The following is a 16152-nucleotide window of genomic DNA, read 5'->3' on the forward strand; positions in this document are numbered from 1 at the left end:
CCACAGGCGATCTCTTTTCTTCGCTTCTTGGACACTCCCGTCATTTCCTAGGTGACGAGAGTACTCAAGAATTGCCGCTATCGGTCACAAACTTCTGCTAACTGACCTCTTTCGTAAAATAATGGGCACGCACCCCTTGTAAGCGATTACTTGGTCATGGTCCAAGCAACATACAAAGACTGTACTTTTCACCAACCTCGTACCCAGCGCCATCTCTGCTTTCAAGATAGCGCCTTGAAAGCAGAGATGTCCCTGGGGACGAGGTTGCATTTTTCATCTCCCAAAAGCGGACACTTCTCGTGTAAGTGAATACATTTTTCTGGTCAAAGGAGTCTGCTTACCGGAGATTCTAATGGGTAGTTGCTCGCAAAACAACTGGCGACAGCGCTTATCAAAGAGGTAAGCGTTGTCAAAAGCTCGACGGTATCGTTAAGGACGTTCGCGCCAAAATTTTTTACTCGATAGATTTCTTTCATTTTTTTGGTGCGGTCAGATAAGGAGTTACTTGTGTCAGAAATGCAAAAAAAAGTTGGGGTTACCGACTTCGTTTCAGAGAAAAAGCGTGTGGAAAACTACTCTGATTTTGAAAAATTGGCGCACGTAATTTAGCATGGTTTACAGGGTTTAAAGTTAAAAATATCAAAGATGAGTAAACGGAGGCTAACGATCTTAGTCACATTTTGTAGAAGTGCGTCTGTTGCATAAATAATTCCTAGTTTTGCCATCTTTTTTGTAAAATTTAACCCTGAAAAAACGCATTTGAAACTGTCGTACGGCAAAAAGGAAAGCACAAAAAATGGAAATCAAACCGTCAGTGTGACAAAAAATTCAAACTTCCACTCGATAGATTTTTTTCATTTTCTCGCAAAACGTAGATATTAATTATAATTAACAAGTGATCCATTAAGAAAAAAGTAGGGGTCACCGACCATTTAAGGTCATTTAAGAGAGCAAATTACAAGCAAAGCTAGCGGAACGGCAACTCACCCTAAATGTTCTTAGAAATTTTACCCAGCGCGCGCGCTCGACAAAAATAAGTGTTGTTCACACTGAGAGGACATGTAGCAGGGACGTGTAGCGTTGACATGTAGCTGCGACAAAATCACAATGTGTACACACGCAAGAAAATGTAGCGGGGACATGTCGCAGCGACATGTCCCCTCGTGTGTGCTGATATTTTTTGGCGCGTGCAACACGCATTCTTGCAATATTTTTTCCCTGCAACATGTTGCACGCAGTCCAACGAGTTGAAATCCGTGCAACATGTCGCAGGGACAAAACTGCTGCAAAATCGTCCCTGCTACATGTCCCCTTAGTGTGAACAACACATGATTTTGTCGCTGCTACATGTTGCTGCAACATGTCCCCACGTGTGCTGAGATCTTTATGATCCTTGGAAGTGGTTGTGAAGAAAACAACGGCCATAACAAGACCGGTGAATTAAAAATGAACCCAAATTCTTTTTATCATGAAGACGGTCATTTTCAGTCATCAAACAAACAAAAACTATCAAGACTTGTAGCACCATTTAAAATAAATTCCCCAACTCCCCCTCACCGAGTTTTTGCAGGGATGGCGAGTAACAGCAGACCTTCCTGTTTGTCAATTTGTCTCCAGCCTCAAGAAAATAAAAGATGCACAATATATTGGTTGGTTGTCTTGCAATTTATTTTCATAACGATAGTAGTGGCTCAAGGTCACAAGTTTTATTTATCAATGAAATCAACCTAGCCTAAATATCCATAAAAGATGAAAACTCTCAATATAATTACATCTTGCACTACCCTTTAGCTACAGAACGATTTAAGCTACACATCAATAGAACACACCACAACTAATCTACAGGAAAACACGCTGTGTTTCTAAGCATGTCGAGTCTCGTTTCCAGGTACCCTCGTTCGAATCCCTCTGCAGGTACAAAGTGTCCTGGAAACTAAAATAGGCCTTATTTACCACAGCCGCGATATTTGATCTCTGATTTTGGCACAAATACTTGATCATGGGGAAAACCAATTTTCCAAGAATTGTTTTCAATGCTTGCCCACTGGCAGTCGGCATAGCTAATTCGTCTTAAAAACGTAAAACCATCTTTGCGACTATGGTTAATAAGGCAAATTCGATCGCATTTTACGATACTTTTTTTAATCAATCGATCATCAAAACTTGCTCTACTAGCAATCGGCATGATATTTCTCCTGGTACTACACCAATTGAAAAATAATCTTGTTTATGGTTGCAAATGAACTGATCGTCTGCATGTACTATCAAATTCTTTCAACTGGTAATATAAGAAATGTATGGAGGTCATTAAAGAGAATTTGTATGTTGACATCGTTGGTACTTCTGTGTTTCATTCTAGCATCTATCTCATGGTTAGGAGAAATAAGATGACAATCACTCGTTAGAGCAGCTACAAATTAAACTAAAATTTACAAATGTTGGATGTTAAAAACTTGTAGAACTTCTTTAGTCTTGTAATATTAACGACAAAAATCTTGTTTTTACTCCTAATATGAAGTAATATTGAATGTGGGCGGCGATACAAACCATCGCACCACCAAATATACATAATTGCATTATTTTACTATTTACGAGTAACACTACTTTACAGTCTCCTTGAAAAGGAAACATTTAACTGTTAGCTTTACTGCGGCAAAGATACTTTTGCTTTCATACACAGCGGACTTCCCATACCAACTACTTTTTAACCGTTTTGTTTGAATTTTAGTTAATGGAATTTCACACTTAAGTACAGATTTAAGAAGAATTATCTTTGACTTTTAAGCCAACAGGACTCTGAACTCCAGAGCAATTTTTTATGATTACAAAGGTAATCTCCATCACAATTGTCCGAGAGAATTACACCTTTCTTTTCTTATAAGAACATAACTGCCCAGTGTTCTTAACCTGGCCCCAGCTGTTTCAAAGCCGATGAACATTAATCCGGGATTAAAAAGGCAACCAATCTTTAGTTCAGTAGTTTGAGATCAAGCAAAGTCAAAACTGAAGGCAAAAATACCGAACTTAATAGTTAAATTCGCAACCAATGTTAATCCTGGATAAACTCAGTTTATCCTGCCTTTTGGAACCGAGCAGTGTTCTTTAAATCCATTTACCACAAGAAAATACACAATAAATAGATAGCAAGTTTTTGTCAGCAATAATAAAATGTGTAGCAAATTAGTGATAAATTATACCAGCATAGCAAAAAGTGGGAAGAAATCATAAGTTGATTTTAACATTAACCTTTATTTCGAAAGACCTAGCCTCACGCTAAGAAAAAAAAAATACCCGTTCCGTTTTGACATTGGTGGAAAAATTAGCGTAATTACAAGGAGCCTGCAAACAAAGATTTACACGTAAAACCACTTGCAGAAATTCGTCTGCCTTCACACGCCAATGCGTGATTTAAGTATCTTAACTGAAGCAGACCAATGGTCATTATATTAAAAGCCTTATTATTAAAATACTTTCTCTATCTCTGAAGTGTCTTTCTACCTGAGTGAATTAATATTAGGAGCTTTCTTAGAACTTGAGGCAATTTTGTACACAGAAAAAAATTTGACTTATATAATTACCATGCATAACAGAGATAATTCCAAAAGAACCATACAGAATGACATAACACAAACACAGTGCTACAGACTAAAATACCGATATTGGCTGTTCATTCAATGTCTCAATCCAGATGGACTTCCCTCTTTTTCTCTTGGTATATAACAAGATAAGATTCACTGCACTTCTTGATAGGAGGCCAACCATTCCACTTTTCCACCTTTGACTGCGTTTAAAGTCACTTTGAGTCTTGTGGCACGGCGCTTTCCGTCGTACACCGTCAGAAGAACTATGGCGTTTTCAGCAGATTCACCGTCTCAAAAGTCTTTTACTACTCTTAATATCCAATCAGAAACAGCTCAAGCCAGTGACTGGGAAAGCTGTCGAGTCAGCTGGAAGTCACGACGAAAACCGAACTCTTTTTCAGACCAAAACATTTTTGTTATTTGTTCCCGCGTTAGTTGTGTTACCAAGACATTATTTGAAATTTTACAAAACCTATCTCTTAACGAAAATCCTTTATTTCGAGCAAGCAAATAATTAATTATAAGCCTCCTTCACCGCTGTAATTTGGGATGTCACGCATCGGTTCTTTGTAAAGTGTTGCGTGTCGACAGAAGCGATGCGTGACGACCCAAATAACGTCTCGACAAGTGACTAACCGAGCATAGACCCTGATGATGAAGGCATGGAGAAAAAATAAAATAAAACGGAAACACCCAGAAATTACACTTTGTGTGAGAACAAATCCTCCCTAAAGCGGACATCTGTTTGTTAACAGACGGGAAGTGGTAAGGGGGGGGGGGGGGGGGGAATTGGTACTATATCACAAGGTCACGCGCCTTATGACACCCAATTCTCCACCAAGGGAGGTTTGGAATTTAATTTAAATGTTAAGCGCCCCAACTTTTCCGAGTTACACGATCCAAATTGCGTATCGTTTTATCGAAAAGCCGAAAACGGAGAGACGTTCGTTCTCGTTGATTGCTTTCCTACGTACGCGCGAAACTTTAATACCTATAAATACAAAGATTATTGTTCGGTGTTGTTTTAAAAACAGCCATCGGACCCAAAGCGACATTTTCCTGGCAAGCCTCCTCGCCGTTAATCTATTTTCACCGTAGAGTAAATCTTTCTGACGAAGGCACTCGCCCCGGCGTATCCAAATGTACCTGTGAAATACAAACACATCAGTCAAATAATTACCAAGTGAAACAATCAGTGGCGAGCACGACAAAAGTTGTGACGTAATGTTGCTTAGCAACTGTAATGACATAATGCGTTCTCGAAGTTGAGAATCTGAGCAGAATTTCAAAAATATCGACCGTGCTTTACGGGCAAATTAAACTTCAGACGCCTGAAAAGGGCGCAAGAAAACAACCTTTAGTTTTTGTGCAAGTAAACCTAAATATTTTTAAAAGTTAAATACAAAAAATCAAACGATTCTCAAACTTCACTCTAGGAATTATGAAGTCTTTAACATGGGGAATTCCTGTTTACTTCTAAACTGGAGGATACACAATGTAACTTGGTTATTGATAATTCCTGAGATGTACATGTACGACACATAAGTCAAAGTAAATCGAGCTATTATCAAACTTACCACACATGATTCCGAGGCCAACACTGAAAAGAGCCATGTAACCAAAGTAAAAAGTCGTCTGAAATAAGCCGTACATTCTGAAAAACAAAATACGAGTGTCAGTAATTTTCCTTCTTGTTTTGTACAGGCGTGTGTCTAAATTTATATCTATTAATGAATGAAAGGGCTAACTAAAGCGATTTTCGATCGAGTGACGTAAAACAAAAACCAAAGTAATCACTCTGGCCAATCACAAAGACAATTCAGTGAACCAATCAAACTCAAAGTAAACATGTGTAGCCAGCGTGGAGCGCGCAAAAACGTGTGTGAGCCAGTCATGATTACTGATTGGTTTTGGATTTACTTCTAATTGGATGAAAAAGTGGCGCGAGTTTTTAAACCAATCACTAAGCTTAGAAACGCAAAACCAAAGCAAACTTGATTTACTTAGCACTTACTTGGTCTTGAAGAAAAAGTAGTAAAACGAGTAAAGATACACGTAACCAGCTGTGGAGGCAGCTGAGAGAAAAGCCGTCCATTGCCTGCAAGAAAAACAGGAATGAGTTAAAAATCTTGATACTATTTATCTTGATACATAAGCCATGTGCCATGCATAAAACGGTACATTGTAAGTGAAGCAGATGCTGCACTGATTCGATAAGTTTCTTCTTAAAAACTCTTTCGATATCATTTCAGAACATAATTATCTAGAAACAGGTGGAGTTTGAAACATCCGGGAAAGACGCAGAGCGCACTTGCTATTGTTGTGCAAGTGAGGGCTCTCAGGCTGAATTCCATCCATCACAACTGCACGAAAACGGGGCTTAGTTGACAACTATTATTCTTAGGCGAAAGAAACAGAAAACATTTTATTCAAAACAGCTCTGCTCTAGTACGATGGTCAAGTACGGGAAAGGTTGAGAAGGATTATTAAGGCGATCATCAAACATCTACATTGTAAGCTACAGGTCCCTTATTAGTTGTAATTGTGTGACTTACCATCTGTAATCTTCAGCGTTTAGAAGGAAATAAGTGCACACAATAGTGACACACACAGTTACAATGGTCAGGATAAGGAAGACCAGCAGCATAAAGCCAAACACATAGTAAATCTTATATGCCCAGAAGGACGTGAATATGAAGTACCTGCCGAGAAAGTAAGCAATGCATTAGAGTTACATGTAACAAGTAAATAGCCTGAGGAAAGGGATTCAATGCTGGATTTAACCTGAATGTTTAACCCTTTAACTACCAAGTTTCTGTGACTTTTTAAAGGTTTTTTCTTGGCTTAGACATTCTGTAGAACTTCGTGATTGCATATAAGAAGTTCAAGTAAAAATGTGTGCTGTTTCAAAACACCGAGGGCTCAAATTTTTATTGTGACGTCAGTAGTCGACCGTTGCTTTATTCGTAGGCGAGCTGTTGGGCTTTGATTTGGCATGTTTTGTATTTATAAGTGATTTTTGGAGTCATTTTTCACTGCAGAAGCCCCCAGGCTGGCATCATTAAGCTAGAATGGTGGGTAGAGGCCAGCGTCTGAAAGAAACCAGAGGTGAGAGATGATTTTGTCTTGATTGGAACGCTTTGGCTTTTAAAGCTATGAAAGTTATCACTTTGCCAAAAAAAGCAATCATTACTATCATATGTCCAGATATGTAAAGGCTAGAAATTTTTTAATCACTGCTGGTGTTTTTCGTACAAATTTGTACGATTGGTACTTAAAGGGTTAAGTCACATTTTGTTGCCCATTGGATTAGATCTGAATGGGGCTAGCTCACTTTCTTAAATAAAAATCTGACTAGAACATGCATCTTTGGTTACAACAAAGTACACTAATCAACCCCTACCCTCCCCCCCCCCCCTCGCAGAGTCATCCCCTTCCTCAACCCCCTCTCTACCTAAAAACAAGAGATCTATGTCAGGGTACAGAGACTGAAATGTTCTGTTATATTTTACCGTAAAAACCCGCAGATAAGCCGCACCTTTTTTCCAGAAATTTCCGCTCGAAAGCGGGGATGCGGCTTATCTGCGGGAACATTCGGAAAAGGTGCCGTAAATTTTCGTGAACTGATGCTAATTTATGGAAAATTATGTAAATTAATATAACATAAAACTACAAGAGAGTACCGTTCATTGCTTTTGCAAGTTTGACAGCTCCTACTACTGTTTGCAGTGTCGACAATGGCCTATAACTTTAACAGTAATATTGATACTTTACGAGCGAGAAAATACCACGAGTATTCACGAGTAAGATGGCCAATTGTTTCTTTCTCATTTTGCACTTTGATGGAAAATTTGTCGAACTGATTACGAAACTCTCTTCATGCAACGAGTTTATCTCCAATAAATGGCTCCCAAATCTCTTTAATTTGTCAATATCATTGCCACGAAACCCGAACGCCTCCATCGCCATCTTGTTTTGCTTTACCTTCTCGCCCTAGTCCCATATTTCGCGTCCGATCAAATGCCTGGTTACTAAGCTACGAACGTTCGGCAAACGCAAGTTCTTGTTGTTGTGACACAAAAATCTATGGAAAAACTGCATTGAGTGAAGAAATACCTGTCAACAAATGCCAGAAGAAGATCACCCATAATATGTCAAAGTTGGTTTTCATTATATTAAAGAGCTCAAATTGTGGGTAAGACTGAAGTATTTTCTGTTTCAATGTTCATTGAGTTTATATTCGATGAAGAAGACTTCCTAAAGACTCAACTTTGGAAATTTTGACTCGACTTTGGATTTTCTTAATTTACTTTCAAAAAACTTTTTTTCCAATATTTGAGTTGTTAAACTCAGGGTGCGGCTTATCTGCGGGTGCGGCTTATCCGCGGGTGTTTACGGTATCTTTATCTGCTCTCTTTGGGCACCTTTTTTCTTAACTGTGAGAGCGACATTGAAAATCCAAGCCTAAAATTGCTATACCAGTGGCCTACATGTGAAAGACTGTGTCTACAGAAAGGACATATAGCTGAGCATTGTTATCGGTTGTATATGTAGATCAAAGTACCCCATTACCCATACCCTTTTCACTCCCACCCAGAAAAAAAGCTGATTGGTTGTTTCCCATTTTGAGTCTGTATACTGTGTGCAGGACTTACATTTCAATGAATATTGATCCAAATGGCAAAACTCCTCCGAGAATAATAATCACCAGTGGCTCCATGAACCTAAAATTAACAGAAACAACATGAAAGTGTTAGCTTGACCAAACTCAAACAGAAACCTTCCTTGCAACATAACTTAATCCCAAGCAATCACAGAAACAATTACACAACAACAGCTAAAATCCAAAAAAGATAGCCAAACTGAAATAACAGTATTTCTAAAACATCAGCTGCACACATACTTGAAAAAAAGAAAGAAAAATTTGATCTGGTAAAAAAATCTTATCTTACCACTTTTTCTCTGGTATAGGTCTTGGAACTGTGTTCACTCTACAGGGCACATTTGGAGCACCATTCAGATTTCTTCCCAACACTGTTCCCACCAGGGTTAATGGCAGGATTACAAAGATGACAATGCTTGTAACAGCCACCTGAATGGCGTGAAAAAAACAAAAATTGATACAAACCAATACTGGTAACAAACAAAAGCAACAAGAACACAAATATTATGGCTTTTGAAAGATTCTTGATGAGAGGCTATCTTTGAAGGCAAGAATACATGTAGGCACCAGCTACAACTTAAACTGAAACAGCTCAGCCATCATGACAAACAGAAGCGTTTCAATTACATTTTGTAAAATAACTTTGTGAATTTATAGCACAGTTGTACAATGTAAAGCATTTGCACTGGAATTGTGATGATCACGGGTTTGAATCCTCTTGAGGACCAGCTGACAACCTCTTGCACCAGTCTTTAAGTTGTTTAAGAGGTTTAAGTTGTTTTTACGTTTTTTCTTAGTCAGGTGTCCACAATTAGTAGAGGGGACTTTTCCCCTCAGCTAAACATTTTTAGACACGGAAATAAAGTTTATTATTATTATTATTATTCTACAACTATTTCTCTCCTGAAGTGTTCTTCTGCAGTTCAAATCACAATTTTTGTGGCCTGTCTGCTCAAATATGTACCAATATTGTAAAGCAAAACAAGGGTTAAATTCTCTAACTCACCATTGTGGCAAATGGGATGGCTCTTGATGCATGATAATAGATGGCAATGAAATTGATCATGAAAGCTGTTCCACAAACCAGGAGAGGAAACAACACAGCACTTAACGTCATCTGCTTTATCCACTGTCTCCCTGCAGAATAAAATAAATTTGTGACATTGAATATGTCAGTGAGCATTTCATTATTTTGCTGAACTGCACTACATTGCAGTGACCCCTGCTAGAGCTCAAATTGCTTGGAAAATGGATTCATTTATCTATTCTTTGAACAACTGGGGCCAAGCTTAATACAGTGTAATAATTCCACTGAAAAGTGATACATGCAAGGATGTAGCTAAGATTTCCAACAGACAAAATTTTCTTCTATTTTTTACATCCCTGTATATGTATCAAAACAAAATACAATGTAAACCACATTTAACAAGGTGTTCTGGAAATGCTAATGCTAATCAATTTCTTTCAGGAAGACACAGCATCCACAAACCTCCTTGTCTGGCATAAAGACTGCCACCCATGAAACCATTGACAGGGGCTGTTGCAGCATACACAAATATTGTTGTGCTTAGAATGGAGCCACGCCTTAAAAAAATCAACACTGGTGTGTTAGAAGGGACTAGGCATGTACATGAGCAATAAAAGACATTTAAATCAAATCAGTTTCAAAGCAAAGGGACAGAAAATAATGTTAAGGAACAAGTTCAGGCTTACGAAGTGTAAAGGTCTCCCATGATGGTGAAGAAGATGACACAGGCAGCAACACTTGACAGATGATATCCTGTGCCGATCAGGCTAGTGAACAACAAACGGTGTGATGCTGGCCTAAACACATCTCCGTGAACTTGCTTCCAGCCATACTCATCACCAAGATCCCTCTCCTAAAGAGCAACACATAAAACATATAATTATGTTACACTACATGCAATCTACTGCATGTTTCAGTGGCGTTTACTCTCTCTTAAAGAAATTAATCATTGAATTCCTCAAAAGCATTTTCTAGTAATGAATATTCGAGATTGCCTTGTTTCTCGATCATTGAGACTCTAAATTAGTGTCACTCAAGCTTCGAGATGCGAAGATCGAGTTTCGAGGATCGACTTGATACAGCCAACTTACATTTCAGCAGTACTGTATAGTCAAGCCTCTATATAACGACAGCAAAGGAACAGGGAAGAGAGTTTGTATTACAGAAGTATAGTTTGTGTAAATTTTTGTCTCTTTCCGACCAAGTCAACTGCTCCTATTGGCCATGTTCGAAACGAGCAGGGGACTGGGTACAAATATTCAATATCGATTGAATCGAAAAATGAACCCTGTTTTCTGAAAGAGCATCCAAAAAGTAGTAACTTAGCCAATTTTGAGAGTTATTGGTTTAAACACAAAGGCATGGTACTCTTTTAAAAATCGTTAAAATAAGAGAGCTTAGTATGGATTGGATGGACAGCTGTCCCTCCAATCCATACTAAGCTCTCTTATTTTAACGATTTCTAAAAGTGAACCATACCTATGCGTTTAAACCAATGACAATCAAATTTTGTAAGTAAACTAATTTTTGGATGCTCTTTCAGATGACAGGGTTCATTTTTCAATTCAATCGATATTGAATATTTGTACCCAGTCCCCTGCTCGTTTCGAACATGGTTAATTAGGGAGGTGTCCATAATTATTATACATGTGTTTGTAATGAGAGGTTTGACTGTACAGACTGTACATGTAAGCACTGCAAACCAATTGGAAGAAGAGAGCTGACCTTCTTGTAAAAAAGAAATCCATGACAATCATAAGGAGAACTTTTCATCTGGGGATTTAGACAGAAAAAGTTATCAACATTCTTACCATGTCATCAAGCTCGTCATCTTTGCTGTATCTTGCATAATCTTTTCTGAGAGTTCTCATTAAAATCATGGAGACAAGACCAACAAGGAAGATAACCATCATGAATGAGTTGAAGATTGAGAACCAGTGGATCTGAAATGAAATGGGAAATTCTGTAAACAAATTATATCAAAAATAAAATGTTGTACCACTTGACTCTGATAGGCCAATCAAAAACATGCAGAAGAAATTAAAACACAATAAAACATTTCCATTACACTGTTGGTATAACAAAACTGCTGATTAGTGCAGTAATCGAGTTTTGAACTTAAGGCTTAAAGTACAGTGTTAGGTGCAGCTTAATTTTACAATTCATTCTAGCCAATCTTCATAATTTGTCTCATTCTCCCTAACGTGTTTTTCTTTTGGTCTTGTTTAACCTCTTCACTAAAAGAGGTTTTTTAACTTCAGAGAATCAATACATGTACATCGCAATAAAATTACATTTGTATTTCCAAGGATAGTACTTATAACAGATCAAGTTGCACTTTTCTTACTCTGTGCTGGAAGAAGCTTGGATCAAGATATTTGTCATATCTTCTTTCAAAGGGTACCTTCGATTCTGTCCATTTTACCTAGGAAAAAAGGAAATAAGAATACAACAATGTTACAAAAAATAATATTACAAACTTGTTAAGAAAAAAAATACAGTTCAACCTACATGTTATAAAGGAAGTAAAAGCAATTGCATAATAAAGTCACATACAGAACGCAGGTACAGCACTATTCTTATGTCTAGCAAAAATATTTTCTGCAGTTATCAAGAAGCAGACAAACTGTATCAGGTCCAAAAAGCCTACATACATGTACATGTGTGTACGTACTTGTGCATACATGTAGATGTTGGCATGTATTAAATGTATGTAATTACAACTACACACTGTACATGTACTTGTATCTAACAGAATACTCCTATTAAATATACTTGACATACATGTAGATAAAATAAATAGTAAACATATGTTTACCTCATATGTGAAGCTGAGTTTTGTATCAGGAACAAGCTTGGCTTTAGATTCACTTGTCAGGCTCACATCTACAATCTGATCATTGTTATAACTGATGTCAAGCTTCTTGTGTGTCCAGATGTAGAACTCATCTTGACTTTCACCAATTTCACCCACAATACCTGAAAGAAGACAAAGAAAATTAACTATTTTTTAGAAGAGGAGAGAGGGGGATAGATTACAATTTAATGTACATGTAGATGTAATTTAAGAAATAAACCAATTCAAACAAGAACACTTACCCCAAATTGGCAAATCATCTGAAAATAAAATAAAAGAACATTTAGTTCTACAGTGTAGATCATGTGACATGACTGTGTAATTTCAAGAACTAATTTAATTTCAAACCTACATGCATTTACAATTTAATGTAGCTATCTATGAATTTAAAAGTGACAAATACCCTCTGCTTATTAATTTAGACTTCCATTTCTCAATGGCTAAAGCTTCAACGAATTTGAATTGGCAGGTCGTTGACATGTTTCCATGTTTTCATGTCAACTTCATGAAAATAAAATGGTACATGTACTTTTTTGTAGCATTTTATGCAAATAGGGAATTTAAATTACAAATATTATGCAGAACATAGACCCAATGCAAATATGGCGGCTGTTTATTTTCGGCTCCAAGAAAAATCATTTGTCAACAAAATTAAATTACTCTAGCTTAAAGATAAAGTCAAACTAAATCAGTGTATGAAGTTTAAAGGCTATACTTTCATCTAATGGGAAGTTACAGGGGCATTTATATTGCCAAAAACATGAAAACGAGGCTAGGCAGGACAGGGTGACTTTTTCCATACAATTCTCTTAAATTTTCATGAGTTATAACTTTGCAACCACTTAACCCAAAACACTGAAACTTCTCAGAATAGCATAATAGTTCATATATATTTAAGAAACTTGACCAAACAACAGAAGTGAATGACAACCATTTTTGCATAAGGTCTATTGCCTCAGCATAGAGCTCCACAAATATTATTTTTAATGGCCAATGATTTTTAAACAAATGAATAACTCATACCTATGTACATTTGATACCAATAATGATTTTTCACAGCATACACCAAGGCATCATGAAACTCTTGGCTTAGATCCATTGTACAGTACTCAAGTGGTGGGACATTAACTGAAATTTTATGATTATTGCACATTGGTATGTTAGCAGTATATTCTTGTAATGACTTGTATTTAGCTAACTATCAACATGAAATACATGTATAATGCTGCAAAATTGACTGCAGTGGCAAATGTGAAAAGTTGACAATGCAAGCATCACTCCTTCTTGTGATGACTGGAGCATTCGAGTTAATGTTCTAACAAAGGCATAAAGCTCAAAACATCAGCTTACACCTGCTTTCAGTGTTCCGTGCATAGCGGCTATCTTTTGACATGCTAAACAAACAAGATGGATAGAAATCCACCATTAACAGCCCACTAGCATGACCTTTTAAACTTGTGGGCTTATTTGCATGAAACAAACACCAGTAGGCATCGGTTCTAATTAGCTCATTTTAAACAGCACATCGAAAGATGATGTCGAAACTTGGATGTCGAAAAATAGTCGCTATGCATGTCACATTGAAAGGGAGTATAAATAAATTTGTCCAGCACCAAGTTTTTAACATAAAGTATAGAGCTTTACTAGAGTTTCCAGAGTGCAGGAGTGTTCAAGCCAGAAATCCCTTCCAAGAGAGGGTTTTCTGGAACAACACAACAAAGAAATGAAAACACAGCTAAAAAAATTACCTTTAAAAGAAATGTCAATGCCACTAAAATCAAGTTCAACTCCTTGAATAGCTTCACCCAACGTCTCGTGATAATGGCTGATGTCTTTCTTGGTCCCTTTACAAAACGGCAGTGAGAAATATGTGTATGTTTCCTGTCTGTTGTGGTACGGACCCACTGTGTTCATCCAAAGCACCACCTCTTCGCCATCCTGGTACTATGAGGAATACAATATACATTGAAAAAAGGCTATGAACAATCAATTTCAATTATGGTTACTGCGCCTTTCGATTACATGCAAACTCTGCTGAAGTCACCAGTTACGTTTTTCGCTCCTGTAAATTATCTTAATGAACCTCTTGAGAAACAGAAGTTCTCTTTAGCCGGTTCAAAAGGTCACGCCCCTAGGTTGTGATTGGAAGATTTTGATCTGTTTTGTTTTTTTAAGGTTAGTCGCATGTCACCATAATAAATATTCATTATGATTGATGGCAGCGAAAAATGCTATTGTTAGTTGGGCTTTGAACTTGAGAGTTTACGTGTTATTGAAAGGCACAGTGGCCCAACTTTTCCAATGTCGCATTGGTAATTTGCTCAAAGTAACTGGAAACTTTCAATTCAAATCAGTACGAGCAAGTTGCCAAGTTTTCCCTTCTCCGCACTTTGTAAATATAATATACAGCACAACAGATTTACTATGTTCAACATCATGTATGCTTTGCACTTATGAATAAAGTTGCTAAGTTCCGTTTGAATTTTGCCAGCTTCCAGTTTTCCCACATAAATTCAGATAATGCAACCTCTGGATGTGTCAAATTTCAAGAAACAATTGCTCAATGGTAGATTGTTTATCAACTGACTGCAAGAAATGAGCAAGAGGTTGAGCTCAAATAGCATGAGTTGAAACTGTGATTGGGGAGGGGGGGGGGGGGCAGTTGCAGGTATTATTAGTGGAATTTTTGCATATATGCATGTAAGATAAAGGGGCTTATTTTTATTTCACTTTAACCTGAGATGTACTCTTTGTAGATGTATCGGTAGTTTTTTCAGAGTTCATGGTAAAACAATTGTGTATGTGTCTTGCAACAGTCTTTGGTTCCTAAATCAGATTTATGTGCTATCTATAAGTTGAACACATAAAAAAACAATAGAGGCAATAACTGGATTGCTTTCAACACTGACGATGCATCTTGCATTGTACATGAATTACGATCTAAATATTTTGCAATTAAAAAATCGCAGAAAAACAACTGTGATAAGACCTCCTTTAAAAGTTATCTACAGTGTACATTTGGGTCTAGGCAACAGCAAGAGTTATTAACTATACTGCCTATACATTATCCCTTCATCTGTAATTTACTGCATGTTTAATACATGTACACAAGTGAATTACAATGAATTTGTTAAACGGATTTAGTTCGGTTGTGATACTTTATGTTGATTCTACGAGACTATAATTTTTCGTTTGTACCTCCATGTATCGTATACATTGAGCATTCCGTAACTGCTCTACGACACTTCAGATATTCAGTAGAATAACAACTAAAGACCAACAGCGAAATGAAGAAAAGATCGAACCACAATTACCGTAAAGCGTAAACAAACATTGTTTTACCAACCCAAGACTTTAAAACGTTATCACAGCAAAACAGAGACGTTAAATGTTGAAGCAAGGATAAACACCAGATTTCGAAGGTTTACCCTACTTGTTAACAGCAATCGGACAACAACACGGAAAGGAAAACTTGCATTAAAGCTCAATCCATACAAGGTAAATTCTGTGCTGATGTGTCAATTTCCCTTTAATTTCATGATCGTTCGACTCCCGAATTAAACACACAACAGCAAATTAAGAACGATCAGATCCCAAAGACGATCCAAAGTCTTACTAAAAAAAATTCGAGTGCTTTAACATCGCCCATAAATAGCACAACAAAGCAGATACGGATAAGCTCGGTTGGAGAGCACATAGAAGATCAAGATTCAAATATAACTAATATTGACCTACTTTATGGTTATGTTCGTCTCCCGTGATAGCTTCCAGGCTCAAAATAACAAACAGAAATAACACACAGTTCTTTCCAGATGTCATATTTTCAAGAAGCAGCTACATACAGGACAGGATGGCTCCTTAATCACTGGATTGTAAGTGGAATCTAACCCAAGTTTTAGTAATGGCGGACGCCGGAATAACAGCGGCTGCAAAATGAGGGACTGGGCGCCAAACGCCACGTCAAGGAAAAGGAACGCAATGACCTCTGGGAGAATTTTGCACTTGGACTGAAAGACGGGCGAGG

At 37.4% G+C, this 16152-nt stretch overlaps 1 protein-coding gene and 1 long non-coding RNA gene across 2 annotated transcripts; one reads left to right on the forward strand and one right to left on the reverse strand.

The window, feature by feature from the left end:
* Positions 1-1646: 1646 nt before the first annotated feature.
* On the reverse strand, positions 1647-16069 carry LOC144655433 (transmembrane 9 superfamily member 3-like). The gene is made up of 16 exons (XM_078515685.1): positions 15864-16069; positions 13877-14072; positions 13152-13256; positions 12371-12388; positions 12090-12250; positions 11619-11696; positions 11083-11214; positions 9958-10124; positions 9734-9828; positions 9251-9381; positions 8534-8673; positions 8237-8305; positions 6137-6283; positions 5596-5679; positions 5159-5235; positions 1647-4727 (listed from the first exon to the last, which is right to left on the reverse strand). The coding sequence occupies exons 1-16, from the start codon at positions 15945-15947 to the stop codon at positions 4660-4662; spliced, it is 1752 nt and encodes a 583-aa protein (XP_078371811.1). The 5' UTR covers positions 15948-16069; the 3' UTR covers positions 1647-4659.
* Positions 7160-7664, forward strand: LOC144655437 (uncharacterized). The gene is made up of 2 exons (XR_013571103.1): positions 7160-7384; positions 7618-7664. It is a non-coding gene; the product is annotated as an uncharacterized LOC144655437 (long non-coding RNA).
* Positions 16070-16152: the final 83 nt, after the last annotated feature.

The sequence above is a fragment of the Oculina patagonica genome, chromosome 5 (assembly GCF_052425735.1).
Source record: "Oculina patagonica isolate OP01 chromosome 5, crgOcupat, whole genome shotgun sequence".
NCBI classification, from domain to species: domain Eukaryota; kingdom Metazoa; phylum Cnidaria; class Anthozoa; order Scleractinia; family Oculinidae; genus Oculina; species Oculina patagonica.